We start from the raw sequence: 15690 nt of genomic DNA, 5'->3' as shown, positions 1-15690 counted from the left end.
CAAAATATGGTAGGAGACACATCTTTATTTCCAATACTTAGAAGGTGGACGTGGGAGACTACAGGGTGAGCCCAAGGCCAACCTCAGCTATGTGAAACCCTGCCTAAATGTTTACAAGGCTCCCTTCACTCTCCCTAAAGCTTCACCTTCAAAAAGGACAAAACAGTATGAGAGACGCAGGCCAGTGGTAGAAAGCTTGTCCAGTATGTGAAAGCTCTGGACTTGATATCAAAGACTGAATTGGCAGGAAGGGAGGGAGGGAGGGAGGGAGGGAGGGAGGAGTATGTGGGAGAGGGAGAGGGAGAGAATGTAGCTCAGAGAAAATGGATTACCATAGCTCCAAGTCATTTAGAATTCAAAACCGAGGTTAACCCATTTCTCTTCTATTTGATTGGCAGAAATCCTAAGTGTCCACTATGTAAGTCCACTGTGTTAAGGAAGCTACTTGGAAAATGAGGAATTGGTACTCTGGGAATTGGCCACTGGGAATATAAATTAGTAAAATATAAATAGATGGACAATACTTATCCGTGTCACACAGGCCTGTGTCCTCAGATAAGCCACTCCACTTATGGAACCCCACGGCACAGGCACACATCGTGGGAGGTTGCTCATTACCGAGACTCTGATCAGTAAAGGAACTAAGACTAGCCAGACACGCCCCCAGGACCCTGGATAAGTAAGGCATCATGGTATCAGCCAATGAGTCATTCAGTAGACAATTACATATGTGTGTGGGAAAAAAGATCAAGGGTGTTCTGTATCCTTCAACAGATAGTATCTCCAGCATTCATTGTTAAGTGGAAAAGCAAGATGTACAACTCAGAGTACAAAGTGTTCCATTATGGGGGACCGGAGGTGGAGGAATAACAATGCCTTTTATTTTATTCTATCAGCATATATTAATTATACATAAAGGTTTCTTTATGGCATTTTCATACAAGAACATCATTTTGATCATGTTTACCATAACCACTCATTACCCTTTTCTGTCCCCTACACTCTTCCACTATCCTCTTTTGTTTTCATGTCTTTAGTGTGTGTGTATGTGTTTATATGACCCAACGAGCTAGTGAGGGTGGCTCCCAGGGGTATGGCCATCTTAGAGTGCTGCACCATTAAAGGAAAATCTCTGCTACTAGCTGCAACCATTAGCAACTACTCAAAAATCCTTGAGGGGAAATAGGGGTCTCATGAGACCCTCCCACTTTCATGACAGAGTGCTATAAACAGTATCTCTTTTCTATGTGTTTGAATTTCCATTAAAAACAAACAAACAGGGCTGGAGAGAGAGCTCAGTGGTTAAGAGCACTGTCTGTTCCTCCAGAGGTTTTGAGTTCAATTCCCAGCAGCCACATGGTAGCTCACAGGCATCTATCCTGGGATCTGATGCCCTCTTCTGGCATCAGGTGTTCATATAGCGAGAACATTCACATACAATAAATAATTAATTAAGTAAGTAAATAAATAAACCGTAAAACCAAACCAAAAAACCCCAAACTCCCCTGGGGCTAGAGATACCTCAGCAGTTAGGAGTACAAGCTGCACTGCTCTTTCAGAAGACCCACTTTCAGTTCCCAGCACCCCATCAGGCTCTTGCTCCAGGGGATCCACACCTCTGGCATCCACTGGCACCTATACTCACATATAAATATCTAAACACACAATTAAAATCTTTTAAAAAGAGCCTGGAGAGATAACTCAGTGTTTAAAAGCACTGACTGCTATTCTACAGGTTCAATTCCCAGCACCCATATGGCAATTTCCAATTGTCTCTAACTCCAGTTTTGGATCAATGGCCTCTCTGTCCTCTGTAGGCACTGTAATACCATGCACATAAAAATTTAAAACCTTTAAAAAATTCAAACAAACAAACATCCCTTGAGCTGGTGAGAATAATTCGGTGGTTAAGTGTGCTTACTGCATGGGAGAGGATGTGCCTAGTCCTGCAGTGACTTGGTCTACCAGAGTGGGTGATACCCATGGTGGCCTCAGACTTCTCAGAGGAGGCGGAACTGTGTGAGGGGAGACTGGGAGGAGGGGGCCTGACATTGAATTATGTGAATGTACTAAATTCTTGCGGAGCATGGCATTATTGATCGTAACTCTTCACCTGTTCCTGTACCTACATTCTTGCTGGAGCCTCACTGTGGCTAGAATACACTCTCAGCCTCTGACCGTGTGACCGGCTTTTTATAAAAGGTGTGTATGTGAAAATGACACTGGCCACTTCAGAATGTGACTTGGCTTACATTCTCACATCATCAGGAGTCATCACTGAAGGAAGCTGGGCCAAGAACTCAAGCAGGGCAGAAACCTGGAGGTAGGGCGTGACGCAGAGGCCAGGAAGGAGTACTGCTCACTGGCTTGCTCAGCCTGTTTTTCTTAAGAACCCAGGACCACCAGCTAAGGGATGGTACAACCCACAGAGGGCTGGGCCCTCCCCCATCATCACTAATTTAAAAACTGCCCTACAGGCCTGATCTTAAGGAAGTGTTTTCTCAGATAAGCTTCCCTCCTCTCAGATGACTTTAGCTTGAGTCACGTTGACATAAAACTAGCCAGGACATATCCTACCCGCTGTAGACTGGACCAAATATAAATCCAGAAATAAATGCTGGAACAGAAAGCAGTGCTATTGATTCTACATCTTCAGAGAATTGTATTAAAAAAGCTGTAGTGACAGAAAACCAGCACCACCAAGGGGCCTCAAAACCTCCACAGCTCTTGCCCATATTTCTGTGTGACCTCTGAACCCGAGTACACGGGGAAAGACTAAAAGTGACCAAAGACATTTCAGCTACTGCCTGCCACAAACAGAAGGCTGTGTGGAGTACAAGTTCAGCTATGTGATCTGCCTGGGAAAGGAGACAGAGGCAAAAAAAGCTAATGGGACCCCAGGCTCAGACAGACTACAGTGTTCACCACCCAACCCAAACTGACTAGACTTATGAGACAATAAAACCTGACAGAATTCAAGAAAAAAAACAATCACTGGATCAACACTGAGATGACCTTGCTGGAAATAGGTCAAAGGTTAAAAACAGCCGTTGTGACTATGCTTAGGATCTGAGACAGGAAAAAGCTCAGTGCAGGAAGGAATAGAGATAAAGAAGAAGGAAGGGAGGGGGAGGAGGGGGGAGGGAAAGGAGGGGGGGAAGGGAAGGGTGAGGAAGAGGTAGAGGGGGAGGGGCAAGGTGAGGAGGAGGGGGAGGGAAAGAAGGAAGAGGGAGGGGGAAAGGAGGAAGTGGGAGGGGAAGGGAGAGGAGGAGGAGATGATGATGACAACAACAACCACAACAAAATGGAAATTCTAGTTCTGAAAAAACAATGTTTAAAATCAAATCTCATTTAATCCAGTGACTGAGTGGATCTTGGAGCAACTGTCGTCATCTTGGAGAGTTCAGACGCATCTGGCTGCATCCCCTTGCAAAGGCTTCATCCCAGCTGTGCTTATTGAGTGTTTACAGCCCAACAGGGAGGGTTGTCACAAGACTGTCACCTGACTATCAGACTCCCTACTACCTAAAGCATGCAAATACAAAACTCTGCCTTAATTGCATGTGGCCTCAAAGAAGAGCTAGAGAACAGTCAGAAGTCTAGGGGAGGAAGGCTCCATTTATGCTGCCCCTGGGAAGCCCTCACCCTGCTTTCCAGGTGTGGTCTTTTGGGGAAGAAGCACCAATACCCTGTAAGTGACCCCTCACCTATGCTCCGTAAGGAAGCCCAGTGAACTCTGTTTCCCCAGAGTGAACTTAGAAGAATCACGCCTTGGCTTTTGTTTGGACCTTAGGAGAGGTAGCAGTTGTTTAAGTCTTCCTCCTGTGAAGGAATTTTTGCAATAACCAGCTTAACACAGATTAGAGGAAAGAGAATTTTAAATTAAAACAGTAGAAATAGACAAGACTAAAGGAAAAACAAATGAAGGGCTGGGGAGATGGCTCTGTGTGTAAAGTGCTTGCTGTGCAAACAGGAGAACCTGGGTTTGGATCCCCCAGCACCTGCATAAAAGCTGGGTATGGTGGCAAGTATGAAATCTCCCTGTGTGCAGTTGGAGAAAAGAGAAACTAGGAGCTGCCTGGCAGCCAGTCTAGCCAGGACGGCAAGTTCCAGGTTCAGTAAAAAATCCTGCCTCAAAAACTACGATGAAAGCAACAGAGGAAGATGCCCAAAATTGTACATCTACCCTCCAGATGTACCTGTACAACCATATCAACATAATGCACAGACCACAGTGAGAGGAAGAAAGAGATGGGAGGAACAGAACCTCTGAAACCCATATGACAGGATTCATATCTGGATCGAATCAAGATCACGCCTCAAAAGGAAACAGGAACCAGGAAGATCTTTGTAAATCTAAGGAAAGCCTGGTCTAGGCCAGTCAGAAGCACTTAATGAGATTCTGTCTCCAAAGCAAGCAAGCAAGCAAGCAAGCAAGCAAACAAACAAACAAAAAAGTATTTGGAGAAAGAGTGACCAAAGTGAAATTTGATGAAAGACAAATGTTAGCCCCAGCTCGCCTTCAGCACCTCAGCACCAGCAGCTAAACCAGCCACTACGTGGGACACATAACCTTTAATGAGTCCCTGCTACCCACTCTCTTGCTCTTTCTTCTCTATCTCTCTCTTATGTCCCGACTCTGAGACCCACCTCTGCCTCAAATAAATCTCTTGCAAGAGATATGTAGTGTGGTATAATCTCTTTGGCATACCGTGGCCCCAGCCTGCCAAGGACCACAGTCCACCAAACCACAGAAAACCAAAGCTGATGAGAACCCGAGAGCAATGATTAGAAAACAGCTCTTGGGACAGATAGAGAAACAAGAATTACAGAGATTGCAACATCACCTTCAAAGTCTAAGCCTGTCAGGCCAGAATTCTCTATCTAATGAAAATATCCTCCAAGCCAGCATGGAAAGCCAGCACACCTCAAATCCCAGCACTGGGGGTGGGGGGTGGGAGGGAATGTCAATTAGGAGCCTTGTTATGAATCTGAGGCCAACCTGGTATCTGAGGCCACAGAGTTCCAACCCACCAGAAAATCTGTTCCAAAAAAAAAAAAAAAAAAAAAAGCAAGGGAGAAGAGAGAAGAGCAGATCCTTGAAGCCTGTAAGCTGGAGGGTATACAACAAGACCCTATCTCAAAATCTACAGAGGGGAGGGCCCAGAGGGCCTTGCAAGGACGAAGACCTGAATTCTAATCTCCAAAAGCCATGTAAAAGCTTGACCAAACCACATGTTAAAATGAGACCGTCTACAGTCTCAGGATACCTACAGGAAGACAGGACAGTCTGAAGGCTCACAGACCTGAAAGCTCACGTGAGTCTAACATGGAAGGCAAGGACCAAGAACACTCAACCTTGTCCTGATTTCTGTTAAATGTGCGTCCACATTCACAAACACAAATGTTCATGGGTGTGCATGGGTATTCACAGCACACACATATATGCAAGAATGGAGGCAAAATAGAGACATTCTTAGATAAGTAAGAGTCTATCATAAAGTCTTATTCTATAAGAAATCCTGAGGGAGTCTTTTAAACTGGATGAAGAGGAAACCAGACAAAAACTCTCATCTTCAGGAAGGCAGGCAGAACAGCAGAAATGGTAAACATAGTCCATCTGGTCCACGAGCCATTAGGGCTTTGTCATGCACAGCACTAATTTCTTCACACTCAGGTCTGTGGTTGTCACCTCACAAAACTTTCCTTGCCCCGCCTACCGTTTGGCTCTTTCCAGGTCATCATTGGCTTGTTCCAGTTCCCTAATGTATTTCTGCAGTTGGTCTTTAATGGCTTTCGTCTGCGCCAGGTCATCCTCCAAGGCTGAGATCTGCCGGTAACCCTCTGAGTGCTGCATCTCAAACTTCTCCTGCAGAACAGACCAGAAGTCTGGTCAGTGAGTGAGCGCTGACAATCCATGTTTGCATCCCTTCCTTATCATCACCCCACCATCAAATGCAGGGTGGCACTCATGGATGGTGCTATCTACCTGTACAAGACATTTGATGGCTTTGGCCACTGAATATAAGCTCTTCCCCTCCTTCCACCCCAGCAACAGTACCTCATCTTCTTTCCTTGAGATAGTATCTCATGTGTGCCAGATTGGCCTCGAACAAGCTATGGACCCAAGAAGCAAAGGATCCTCTTGAACTGCATGTCCTGTCTCCGTCTTCCAGGTAGAGTCAGTTTATGCGGTATGGGGGCTTTTGCACAAGCTTTCTCAGTCCCCACCTGAGGCACAGTTTCAATATGACCCCAACATCCTAAGGAATCTCTCTCTCTTCATTTTAGGGTCTCTGAGGTATTTCTTCATATGACCCCTATGAGGCAGCTTCAGGCCTCCTCTCTTGGCCTCCCCTGAGCTCAGTCAACAGAACCTCCTTTCCATAGGCCTGAAATTTCATATAAGAATCAGTTGTTGTCCTAGTAAGGGTTATTAGTACTGTGATAAAACACCATGACCAGAGCAATTTAGGGAGGAAAGAGTTCATTTGGCTTGTATTTCCATATTACTGTTTATCATCAAAGGAAGTCAGGACAGGAACTCAAACAGTGTAGGAACCTGGAGGTAGGAGCTGATGCAGAGGCTGTGGAGGGATGCTGCTTACTGTCTTGCTCCTCATGGCTTGCTCAGCCTTCCTTCTTATAGAACTCAAGACCACCAGTCCAGGGATGGCTGCATGCACAACAGGATAGGTCCCTCCAATAACCACTAATTAAGAAAATGCCCTATAGTGGAGACATTTTCTCAACTGAGGTTCCCTCCTTTTAGATGACTCCAGCTTGACACAAAACTAGCCAGGACAACAAAAGATGCTGTGAAGAATAAATGACAGTCATTCAAAGAATGCACGCCCCAGGACTGGCGAGATGGCTCACTGGATAAGAGCACTGACTGCTTTTCCAAAGGTCCTGAGGTCAAATCCCAGCAACCACATTAGGGCTAACAACCACCCGTTAGATCTGACACCCTTTTCTGGTACGTCGGAAGTCAGTTACTTACCGTGTACTTATGTATAATAATAATTAAATCGTTGGGCCGGAGTAAGCAAGGACTGAGCGAGCAGGGTTGACCAGAGCAAACAGAGGATGAACAACCACATGAAGGTTCACAACCATCTGTATAGCTACAGTGTACTCACATAAAATAAATAAATAAATCTTAAAAAAAAAAATAAAAAAAAGAATGCACGCTCCAACTTTCCCAACCATGTGCCTGCCAATCCTCTCAGCACCTGCTACATGCCATCCTGTCTCCTTGCAGAGCCCACTGACCTTCAACTGAATTCTTCAAGGTGTCCATAGTCACACGCACTCACTCACCAGGCCCCAGTTACAACTCAATACGGCTTTGTGCTTGAGCACTGTACTTGAACTTGAACAGAACAGCAGGGATGACTTCAGTTGCTTGAACCTCACAAAAGGAGTTATCAGATATTTAATGACAACCATCCTAACCTTTTGATCCAAGACAGTCCACAGCAAAGTAAAGGAGGATCAGTTTGATTGGCCGGTGCTTTCCAAGAGCAAAGAAAGGTTCTGATGACACCTCACTGGTTAGCTGCTGCCCATCTGGAGCAGTTAACACTTATGAACCTACTGTGTGTTAATTCATCTGAGCCCACACTAGAGATGTGGAAACTAAAACTCAGTAACTTGCCTGGCCCAAAGTTGACCTGCAACAAATAATCCAGCCAAGATCAGGGCCACCAGGGCTTGTACTCTTCAAGCAAAGACACTACGCAATCTCCATGTAGTTTATCTTAGTTAGGGTTTCTATTGCTGAGAAAAGACACCATGGCCATGGCAACTCTCATAAAGGAATACATTTCATTGGGGCTGGCTTACAGGCTCAAAGGTTTCACCCATCGTCATCATGGTGAGAAGCATGGTGGCAGACAGGCAGAAGACATGGTGCAAGAGGAAGAGGTGAGAGTTCTCCATCTGGATTCATAGGCAGCAGGAGACTGCCACACTAGACCTAGCTTGAGCATATGAGACTTCAAAGCCTGCTTCCACAGTGACACACTTCCTCCAACAAGGCCATATTTACTCTAACAAGGCCACCACCACCTAATAGTGCCACTCCCTATGGGCAAAGCATTCAAACACAAGACACTATGGGGTCATTCCTATTCAAACCAACACACAGGCCATCAAGGAAGTGAAAAAAAAAAAAAAAAAGAAGAGAAAAGCTAGCTTTCTTCCTGCCTAGATCCAAGAAGCAAAGCTATCGTAAGACTCAGACAGATGTACAGGAGGTAATAAATGGTGCCCAGACCAGAGTGTGGGATGAGAGTCCTGTGAAAGAATGATCACAGTGGCCGATAAGTGATTTATAGGTTGACAAAACATCAAGCGACCTTCAACATCCTAAGGCTTCTGGGGTTTCCTGGCAAGAAGACAAAAGCAAGTGACTGCACATAAGCAAAAGGAACCTGGGTCCTAGATCATTAAGATGTGGAGGCCCAGATCCTCTGCCTGTAGGGATTCAGATAGTTTGAGTTTAGGACATGAAAACTGCGATCTCACAGGGCTTTCACTGTCAGATGATGGAGGCTTAGTACCTGCAGTTTGATGCCTCACAGGCTGCTGACTTCAAGGCTGGATGAACAGTTGATACACCTGCCAAAGGTGACTAATAGGCAGTTACAAGTGGCAGGCTCTCGCTACAGTATTTTTTCCCTTAGTCTGTGTGGAGCCTCATGCCTCTGGCCAGAGGTTGTAATGAAGAGGTCTTCTGCAAGCTCAAAGTTCAGTCTTGAAGCATAAAATTAGTCAATAACTGAAGAGTAACGATTCCTCATTGCCTGTTTCAGAGGCCAAATGAAAATACTTCCAGGGTTAGCAAGAAATTTGGACCCTACATAGGACAAGAGCAAGAGATAATATTTGAAAAAAAAAAAAAAAAAAAAAAAAAAAAAAGAGATAATATTTGGTGTGACCAGGACAGGCTGGGCCCAACTATCCATTGGTATGGACTAATGCAGGCCTTATGAAGCCAGGTGTCTCTCTCAAAGGAAGTTACAAACCCTGTTTTTTTTTTTTTTTTTCTGGGAAGCTTCATAAGTCTTAGCTTCTGAGATTAAATATATATACTTTTAAAACTGTGAAACTGCAGAGAAATTCTGTCTCAAAACAAACCAACAGCTGGGTATGGTGGCGCACGCCTTTAATCCCAGCACTTGGGAGGCAGAGGCAGGCAGATTTCTGAGTTTGAGGCCAGCCTGGTCTACAAAGTGAGTTCCAGGACAGCCAGGGCTACACAGAGAAACCCTGTCTCAAAAAAACCAACAAAACAAAACAAACAAACAAACAAACAACCATGAAACAGAGCTGACAAAGTGGCAACTGAAGCCAAGCCTAATGACCTGCGCTAGATCCCTGGGACCCATGTGCTGGAAGGAGAGATCCCACTCCCAAGGGGACAGAGGCCAGAGAAAAACTGGCTAGTGCCAGTTCTCTCCTACCACCATGTCAGTCTCAGGAATCAAACTCAGGTCACCAGGCTCGATGGCAGGTACCTTTACCAGCTGAGCCATCTTGAAAGCCTTGAAGGATTTTTGACCATCACAACCAGAGAATTTGGGAGTGCTATTTGCTTCTGGCAGATGAAGGCCAGAAATACTACTCACTGCCTTTCAACACAAGGCTCAGTGGCTCACTTACAATCGTGTCCAGGCTCAAGAGGCAACACAGTGCTTCATTTCTACCTGAGAGGACGCATTCTAAGACATTCTGCTACATGCCCCAAACTCCAGACACCACCAAACCCTGTACATATTTTAGTATTCCCATGTTTGCTGTGTGAGCATATAATGCTTAGTTTACAAACTAAGGAATTAATAATAATTACAAAATGGAATGATTATAATATCATACCATAATAAAAGTTATTTAAAATGTATAACTTGTTTATCGCTGGAATTTCCCATTTAATATTTTTTTGGTTTTTGTTTGTTACCCAAACTATGGAAAATAAAGGCAAGAAGGGGTCCAGGTAAAACTACTGCAGTGCTCAGTTAATAAACCTGCTTATGACAGGCATGGTCCAACAGAATGTTCTAGAAGATGATATTCTGTAGTCCCTGTGTCCAGAAGTGAAACCCATGAGTAATATGTGGATACAGAGCAGTCAAACTGTGGTAATGTTAGTAGAATTAATTTTTTTCCTCATGAGCTTTCATTTCAATATCCATATGTAGCTAAGAGATACCATGCTGTACCTTGCAATATACAAGCTGGAGACATTGTAAAGGCAAGCATGATGGTGAGCACCTTTAATCCTAGCTCTTAGGAGGTGAATGCTGCAAGGAGTCAAAGGCCACCCTCAGCTACATAGTAAATCAGGGCTGCTCACAGTGAGCCTGGGCTACCTGACTCAGTCTCACGAAACTACAATTTTGACACTGCAGCCTCTGAAGAACTCTCCTTGCCATGTCCCTTGTGAAATCAGTACAGACACCACCAAGAAGGGCTGTAGGCCATGTATACAGCTTGCTTTTCATGGATTTCCACCTACTGGGGCAGAAAAAGTCCAATGACCACAGGCACAGGGACGGCAGAAGGGAGTGGGCCTGCTGCAGTCACTTCCTTGCTTCTTGAGCCATGCAACCCCTGCTTGCCACAGCCACCCTACCTGTGCACACATCCCCCAGGGTCCCTCACCTTCACAGACTCCAGCTCCATGCGAAGGCGGTTATTCTCTGACAAGAGGTCCCGGTTCCTGGTTTCAATCTGCTGCAGCTGAGCCTCCAATTCAGCTTCGTATTCTCGGCTTCCTTCCTGGAACTCTCTGAGTTCTTCCTGAGTATTCTCTGCCCTGCAGCAGTATTGCAAATACAGTTATCACAGAATTAATGATGCTGGTAGGCTGTGTGGATCATGACTTTAATCAGCCACCATTATTCCCATTTTTATGGAAAAAATGACAGCTTGTGAGAGCTGGCACTGAAGTACACAGCTACAATCTTAGCATTCAGGAGTCTGAGGCAGGAGGCTCAAGAATTCAAGACCGGTCTGAATTACAGTGTTGAGTCTCAATCTCTCTCTCTCTCTCTCATGTTGAGTCTCAATCTCTCTCTCTCAAATTTAAGATCTTCAAGAGGCTATCTTTTTTCAATCTTACTTTATGTGTACAAGTGTTTTGCCTGCCTGCATGTATGCAGACCAAATGCAAGCCTAATGCCCAAGGAGATCAGAAGAAGGTACTGGGTCTTCTGGAACTAGGGTTAAGGACAGCTGTGAGTCACCATGTGGCCGCTGGGAACTGACCCTGGATCCTCTACAAGAACAAGTGTTCTTGGCCTTGAGCAACTCTGCAGCAACAGTCTATTTAGATAGGCACAGGTAAATCTTCCCCACAGAAGATCAGACACAGATAAAGGTTAGGTGACTCAGTTTGTAGTTCAAATCCCAACCCTACCTCTCACAGCTGCTGCCTTAAGCAGGCTGTCTGACTTCCCAATTGCTCAGGGGCCTCTTTAGAGAAAAGAGACCCTGTTTCCTCATCTCACGGTAAGGCTGCATTCGTGGTGCCCACCACACTCCCCTGGAAAACAGGGAGGGAAGCTGCAGGACTGACCTCTGTTTGTAGGTCATGGCCAGGTCTCTCCAATAGTTTGTTTCTTCCTCCTCTGATTCAAAGGTCTTTCCCGAGTCCTCCATGGTAAAATGGGCAAAAGCTCACTCTTCCTGTGGCATGATGTCTAGGAGAAAAGTTTGAAAATTATTAGTGACTTTTCTGGGTAACAACCCTAAAAGCCCAAACTTCATGCTAGATCAAATAAAAAAAGATGCTTACTCGAAAACCAAAACTAAATCCAAATAAAAAGTAGCCTACCTTCAGTTGCAGCCCAGGGCTTATGTATATCTCCCCACAAACACTTAGTACCTAGCCCTTAGATCCAAATAAGATGTCTTTTAGATCCCTGGCTCCTCTGGGGGACTTGTGTCGGAAGGGAAGGGAAGTTCTACATAAATTACTGTACAGCCCCAGGTGAGCACAGGGACAGCCCTCCGCATGCGATGCTGACCCACAACAAATGGCTGCCGTGTAGACAACTGTCGGTAGGTTTCGACATGCATGCGCCTGTGAGAAGCAGCACTGTGATACAGATTCCCCAAAACTCAGCCAGGAAGTCAAGGTGGGCTGCCTGGCAAGGTGGTGCAGAGGTAGTAGCATTGGAAGAGTTGGGCATGGTGCCTCTGGCATCCCAACACTCAGGAAGCTGAGGCCAAAAGGTCACAAGTTCAAGGCCAGTCTGAGACCCTGTCTCAAAGAAGAGTAGAATAGGAAAACAGACACCAAACTCACAGACAGCAGAGCAGTAGCTAGGCTTATGTGGGAGCCGAGGAAGACTGAAAGTGGACGAGGGAAAGAGCAGAGACTGAACTCCAGGGCTAAATCACAGGCAGCCTTTCAAACACATTAACAAACTTACTGCCAAACTGTACAGTGGTGGACACTCGGGAAGCTGAGGCAGGAGGATGTAAGATCCTTAGCTAACCTGGGCCACAGAGAAAGACACCGGAAAGACAGAGGATACAAGGAGAAAAGAAGGAAGGCTTGGTTGCCACAAGGAGCCACTGAGGCACTCGGTGACAGACGGACTCTTCAGCTCAGAGGCTCATCCTGGTGGCGTGGCTGGCTGGGGAGGGTCAAGGAGTAAAATGGATCTTCTGCGCAGCAATTCAGGAACAGAAAGGAAGGTAGATAAAATTAGAGCCCAGAACAAAGGAGGAAAACAGAGCCCAGGATACGTTCAAAACAACAGGAGCCTGGTGCAGAGGTGCCATTTGGGAAATGGAGAAAGGAGGTTTGCAGCCCAAGCCTAGGAATCGGAAAGCAACCTGGGCAATACAGTGAGACCTGGCATAAAGTGGGGGAGGGGATAGGCCGGGGAGATGGCTCAGTGGGTAGCGTGCCTGCCTGTCACACAGCTTGAGGGCCTGTGTTTCAATCCCAAACACTCATGTAAAAAGTTAGGCTATGACCCCAGTGCTGGAGGGTTGTGTGGAACAAACAGCAGGTTCCCCAGAGCTCATTGGCCAGCTGGTCTGGCCAAATCAGTGGGCTTCAGGTTCGTTGACACCAGTACGTCACAAGGCAAAAACAAAAACAAGACAAGATAGTGGAATGAGAATTTGAGGTGTGGGGATTGAAGAGAGCATGGAGGGCTGAGTATGGCCAAAGTGTATAAAAACTATCAAAAAAAAAAAAGTGGAGAGTGACCAAGACATCAGATGTCAACCTTCATGGGTGTCCACACGTGTATACACACAAAAATCACTCTTCAAGACAAAACCAACACTACTTTTTGGCTGTAAAAACATCACTACAAGAGACAGAGACAGGTTCCTCAGAAGCTCATGAGCCAGCTAGCTTGGTATACACGCTACACACAACAGACCTTGTCTTACAAGCGCTGACCTCCATATGAACACACACCTGCACACACATGAACGTGAACCCATACAGAGAAGAGGAAGGGCGAGGCAGAGAAGGAAACAGGAGGGGAAGGGGAGAGAGGTCTTTGAGACAGGATCTTACTATGTAGCCCCAGCTGGCCTGGAACTCATTATGTATCTCATGCTGACTTTGAACATATGATCCTTTTGCTTCTACCTCCTAAGTGCTAGGACTGTAGTCATGTGCCACAGTGCTCAGCAGGAAAAACAAAAAATAAAAAACTTCTCGAATCATTGTTAACTTGCCTCCTAGGGAAGTTTAAAACTTGATCTTCAGGAAAGAAACTGATGGAAGTTATGTGTGTGGGTTACAGGGGAGGTGTTTGTCTTAGTTAGGGTTTTACTGCTGTGAACAGACACCATGACCAAGGCAACTCTTAGAAGAACAACACTTAATTGGGGCTGGCTTACAGGTACAGAGGTTCAGTCCAGTATCATCAAGAAGGAGCATGGCAGCATCCAGGCAGGCATAGTGGAGGAGGAGCTAAGAGCTCTACATTTTCTTTCTTTCTTTCTCTCTTTCTTTCTTTCTTTCTTTCTTTCTTTCTTTCTTTCTTTCTTTCTAAAAGATTTATTTATTTATTTTATGTATATGAGTGCACTGTAGCTGTACAGATGGTTGTGAGCCTTCATGTGGTTGCTGGGAATTGAACTCAGGACCTCTGCTCACTCAGGCCCTGCTCGTCACTCCAGCCCAAAGATTTATTTATTATTATATGTAAGTACACTGTAGCTGTCTTTAGACACTCCAGAAGAGGGCATCAGATCTTGTTACGGATGGTTGTGAGCCACCATGTGGTTGCTGGGATTTGAACTCAGGACCTTCGGAAGAGCAGTCAGTGATCTTACCCACTGAGCCATCTCATCAGCCCAGAGTTCTACATTTTCATCTGAAGGCTGCTAGCAGAATACTGACTTCCAGGCAGCTAGGATGAGGGTCTTAAAGCCCACACCCACAATGACACACCTACTCCAAAAGGGCCACACCTATCCCAACAGGGCCACACCCACTCCAACAGGCCCACACCCTCTCCAACAGGCCCACACCCTTTTACCCTCTCGATAGGGCACATACAAACTATCATCACAGTGTTGCTCTCACAGATGGGAGGACGAGGCCTTCATTACAGAGAAGAAAGAGTCTACGAATCTGAATCTCAAGTACTGCAGAGAAACTGGGCAGGGACCTGAACTCAGCTTGATAACTCACACACCAACTGGCAGCACAGGAATGGCATGTCCATCAAAACCATACACATTCTAAAAACATTTCAAAAGGAGGGGGAAAGCGACAAGAGATAAGTGACAGCTACATCTCTTGCTTAAGAAACTGCAATCTTCAAAATATAAGATTTTCCTTTTTATTTGGAATTGTCCCTCAAACCCCTGCAGCACTGCTCTCTACCACAGAAAGCATGCAAAGTGTCTCATGAAGAGTCGTTTCTTTCAGAGTTATTTATTGAAGTTTACTGTGGAATAACTTTTCAAGAGACTTTAACCTCTTTAGGCTGTTCTGCTCTAGGAGATGGGCAGAGCAGTCACTGGTACAGGGTTTGCCTAACATTTGTGAAGTCTAGGGTTCCATCACTTGCATGCCTGGAATCTCAGCATCAAGGAGACGGAAGCAGGAGGGTCAGAAGTTCAAGGCCATCCTTGAGAAGGCCTGGGCCACACGAACCCTGAGATGATAGTGAGAAAAAAATGAGGAGGAAGGGAATAGAGAAGGGGGAAAAAAGAGAAAGAGGAAGGGAAAGGGGGGAGGAAGAGGAGCAGGAACAGCCAGAGGCAGCAGCTACTGCAGCCTTGATCATCTCTAACAACCATGAAGCAGTGGTGGAAGCAACTAGACCCGAATGCACTATGTCTTTTTTGAAGTCAATTCAAGAACTGCAAAGTTGCACATAGATTGGCAGGAAGTCAGTTTGGACCACAGTCTTTTAAAAACACCATTATAATAGGTGTTAATACCAGGTTGCAGTTCACATAGCTTTGTGCCTGCTATCTTAAAAACAGAGTGGTGGTCCACGCCTACAATCCCAGCTACTATGACATGTGAAGCAGAGGATTTCTAAATGTGAGTCCAATCTGGACAACTTAGAAAGACCAAGACTCTTATCTCAAAAATAAAATTGAAACAAAGCACTAGGTAACCAGCTCAGGCAGGGGAGACCTCGGCTAAGGCACATGGGTTTAATTCCAAGTCCTATCAAAAACCAAGAG

The 15690-nt window shown here is 45.5% G+C and overlaps 1 protein-coding gene across 5 annotated transcripts in view; it reads right to left on the bottom strand.

The window, feature by feature from the left end:
* Positions 1 to 15690, bottom strand: part of Nde1 (nudE neurodevelopment protein 1) — a 29654-nt gene that overhangs the window by 11769 nt on the left and 2195 nt on the right. For 3 of the 5 annotated variants that reach the window (NM_001285503.1, NM_023317.2, NM_001114085.1), the window contains exons 2-4: positions 11585 to 11708; positions 10669 to 10822; positions 5721 to 5869 (exon numbers count right to left, since the gene is read on the bottom strand). In NM_001285503.1, coding sequence (NP_001272432.1) covers positions 5721 to 5869; positions 10669 to 10822; positions 11585 to 11667 — 386 coding nt within the window. In that variant the 5' untranslated portion in view covers positions 11668 to 11708. Of the gene's footprint in view, positions 1 to 3707; positions 3823 to 5720; positions 5870 to 10668; positions 10823 to 11584; positions 11710 to 15690 lie in introns of those variants that run through there. The other 2 variants (XM_011246000.2, NM_001285504.1) reach the window with 2 other exon arrangements.

This window comes from Mus musculus, chromosome 16 (assembly GCF_000001635.26).
Source record: "Mus musculus strain C57BL/6J chromosome 16, GRCm38.p6 C57BL/6J".
In the NCBI taxonomy this organism is placed as follows: domain Eukaryota; kingdom Metazoa; phylum Chordata; class Mammalia; order Rodentia; family Muridae; genus Mus; species Mus musculus.
The sequence above is the reverse complement of the archived record's forward strand: the minus strand, read 5'-3'. Positions and strand labels throughout refer to the sequence as shown.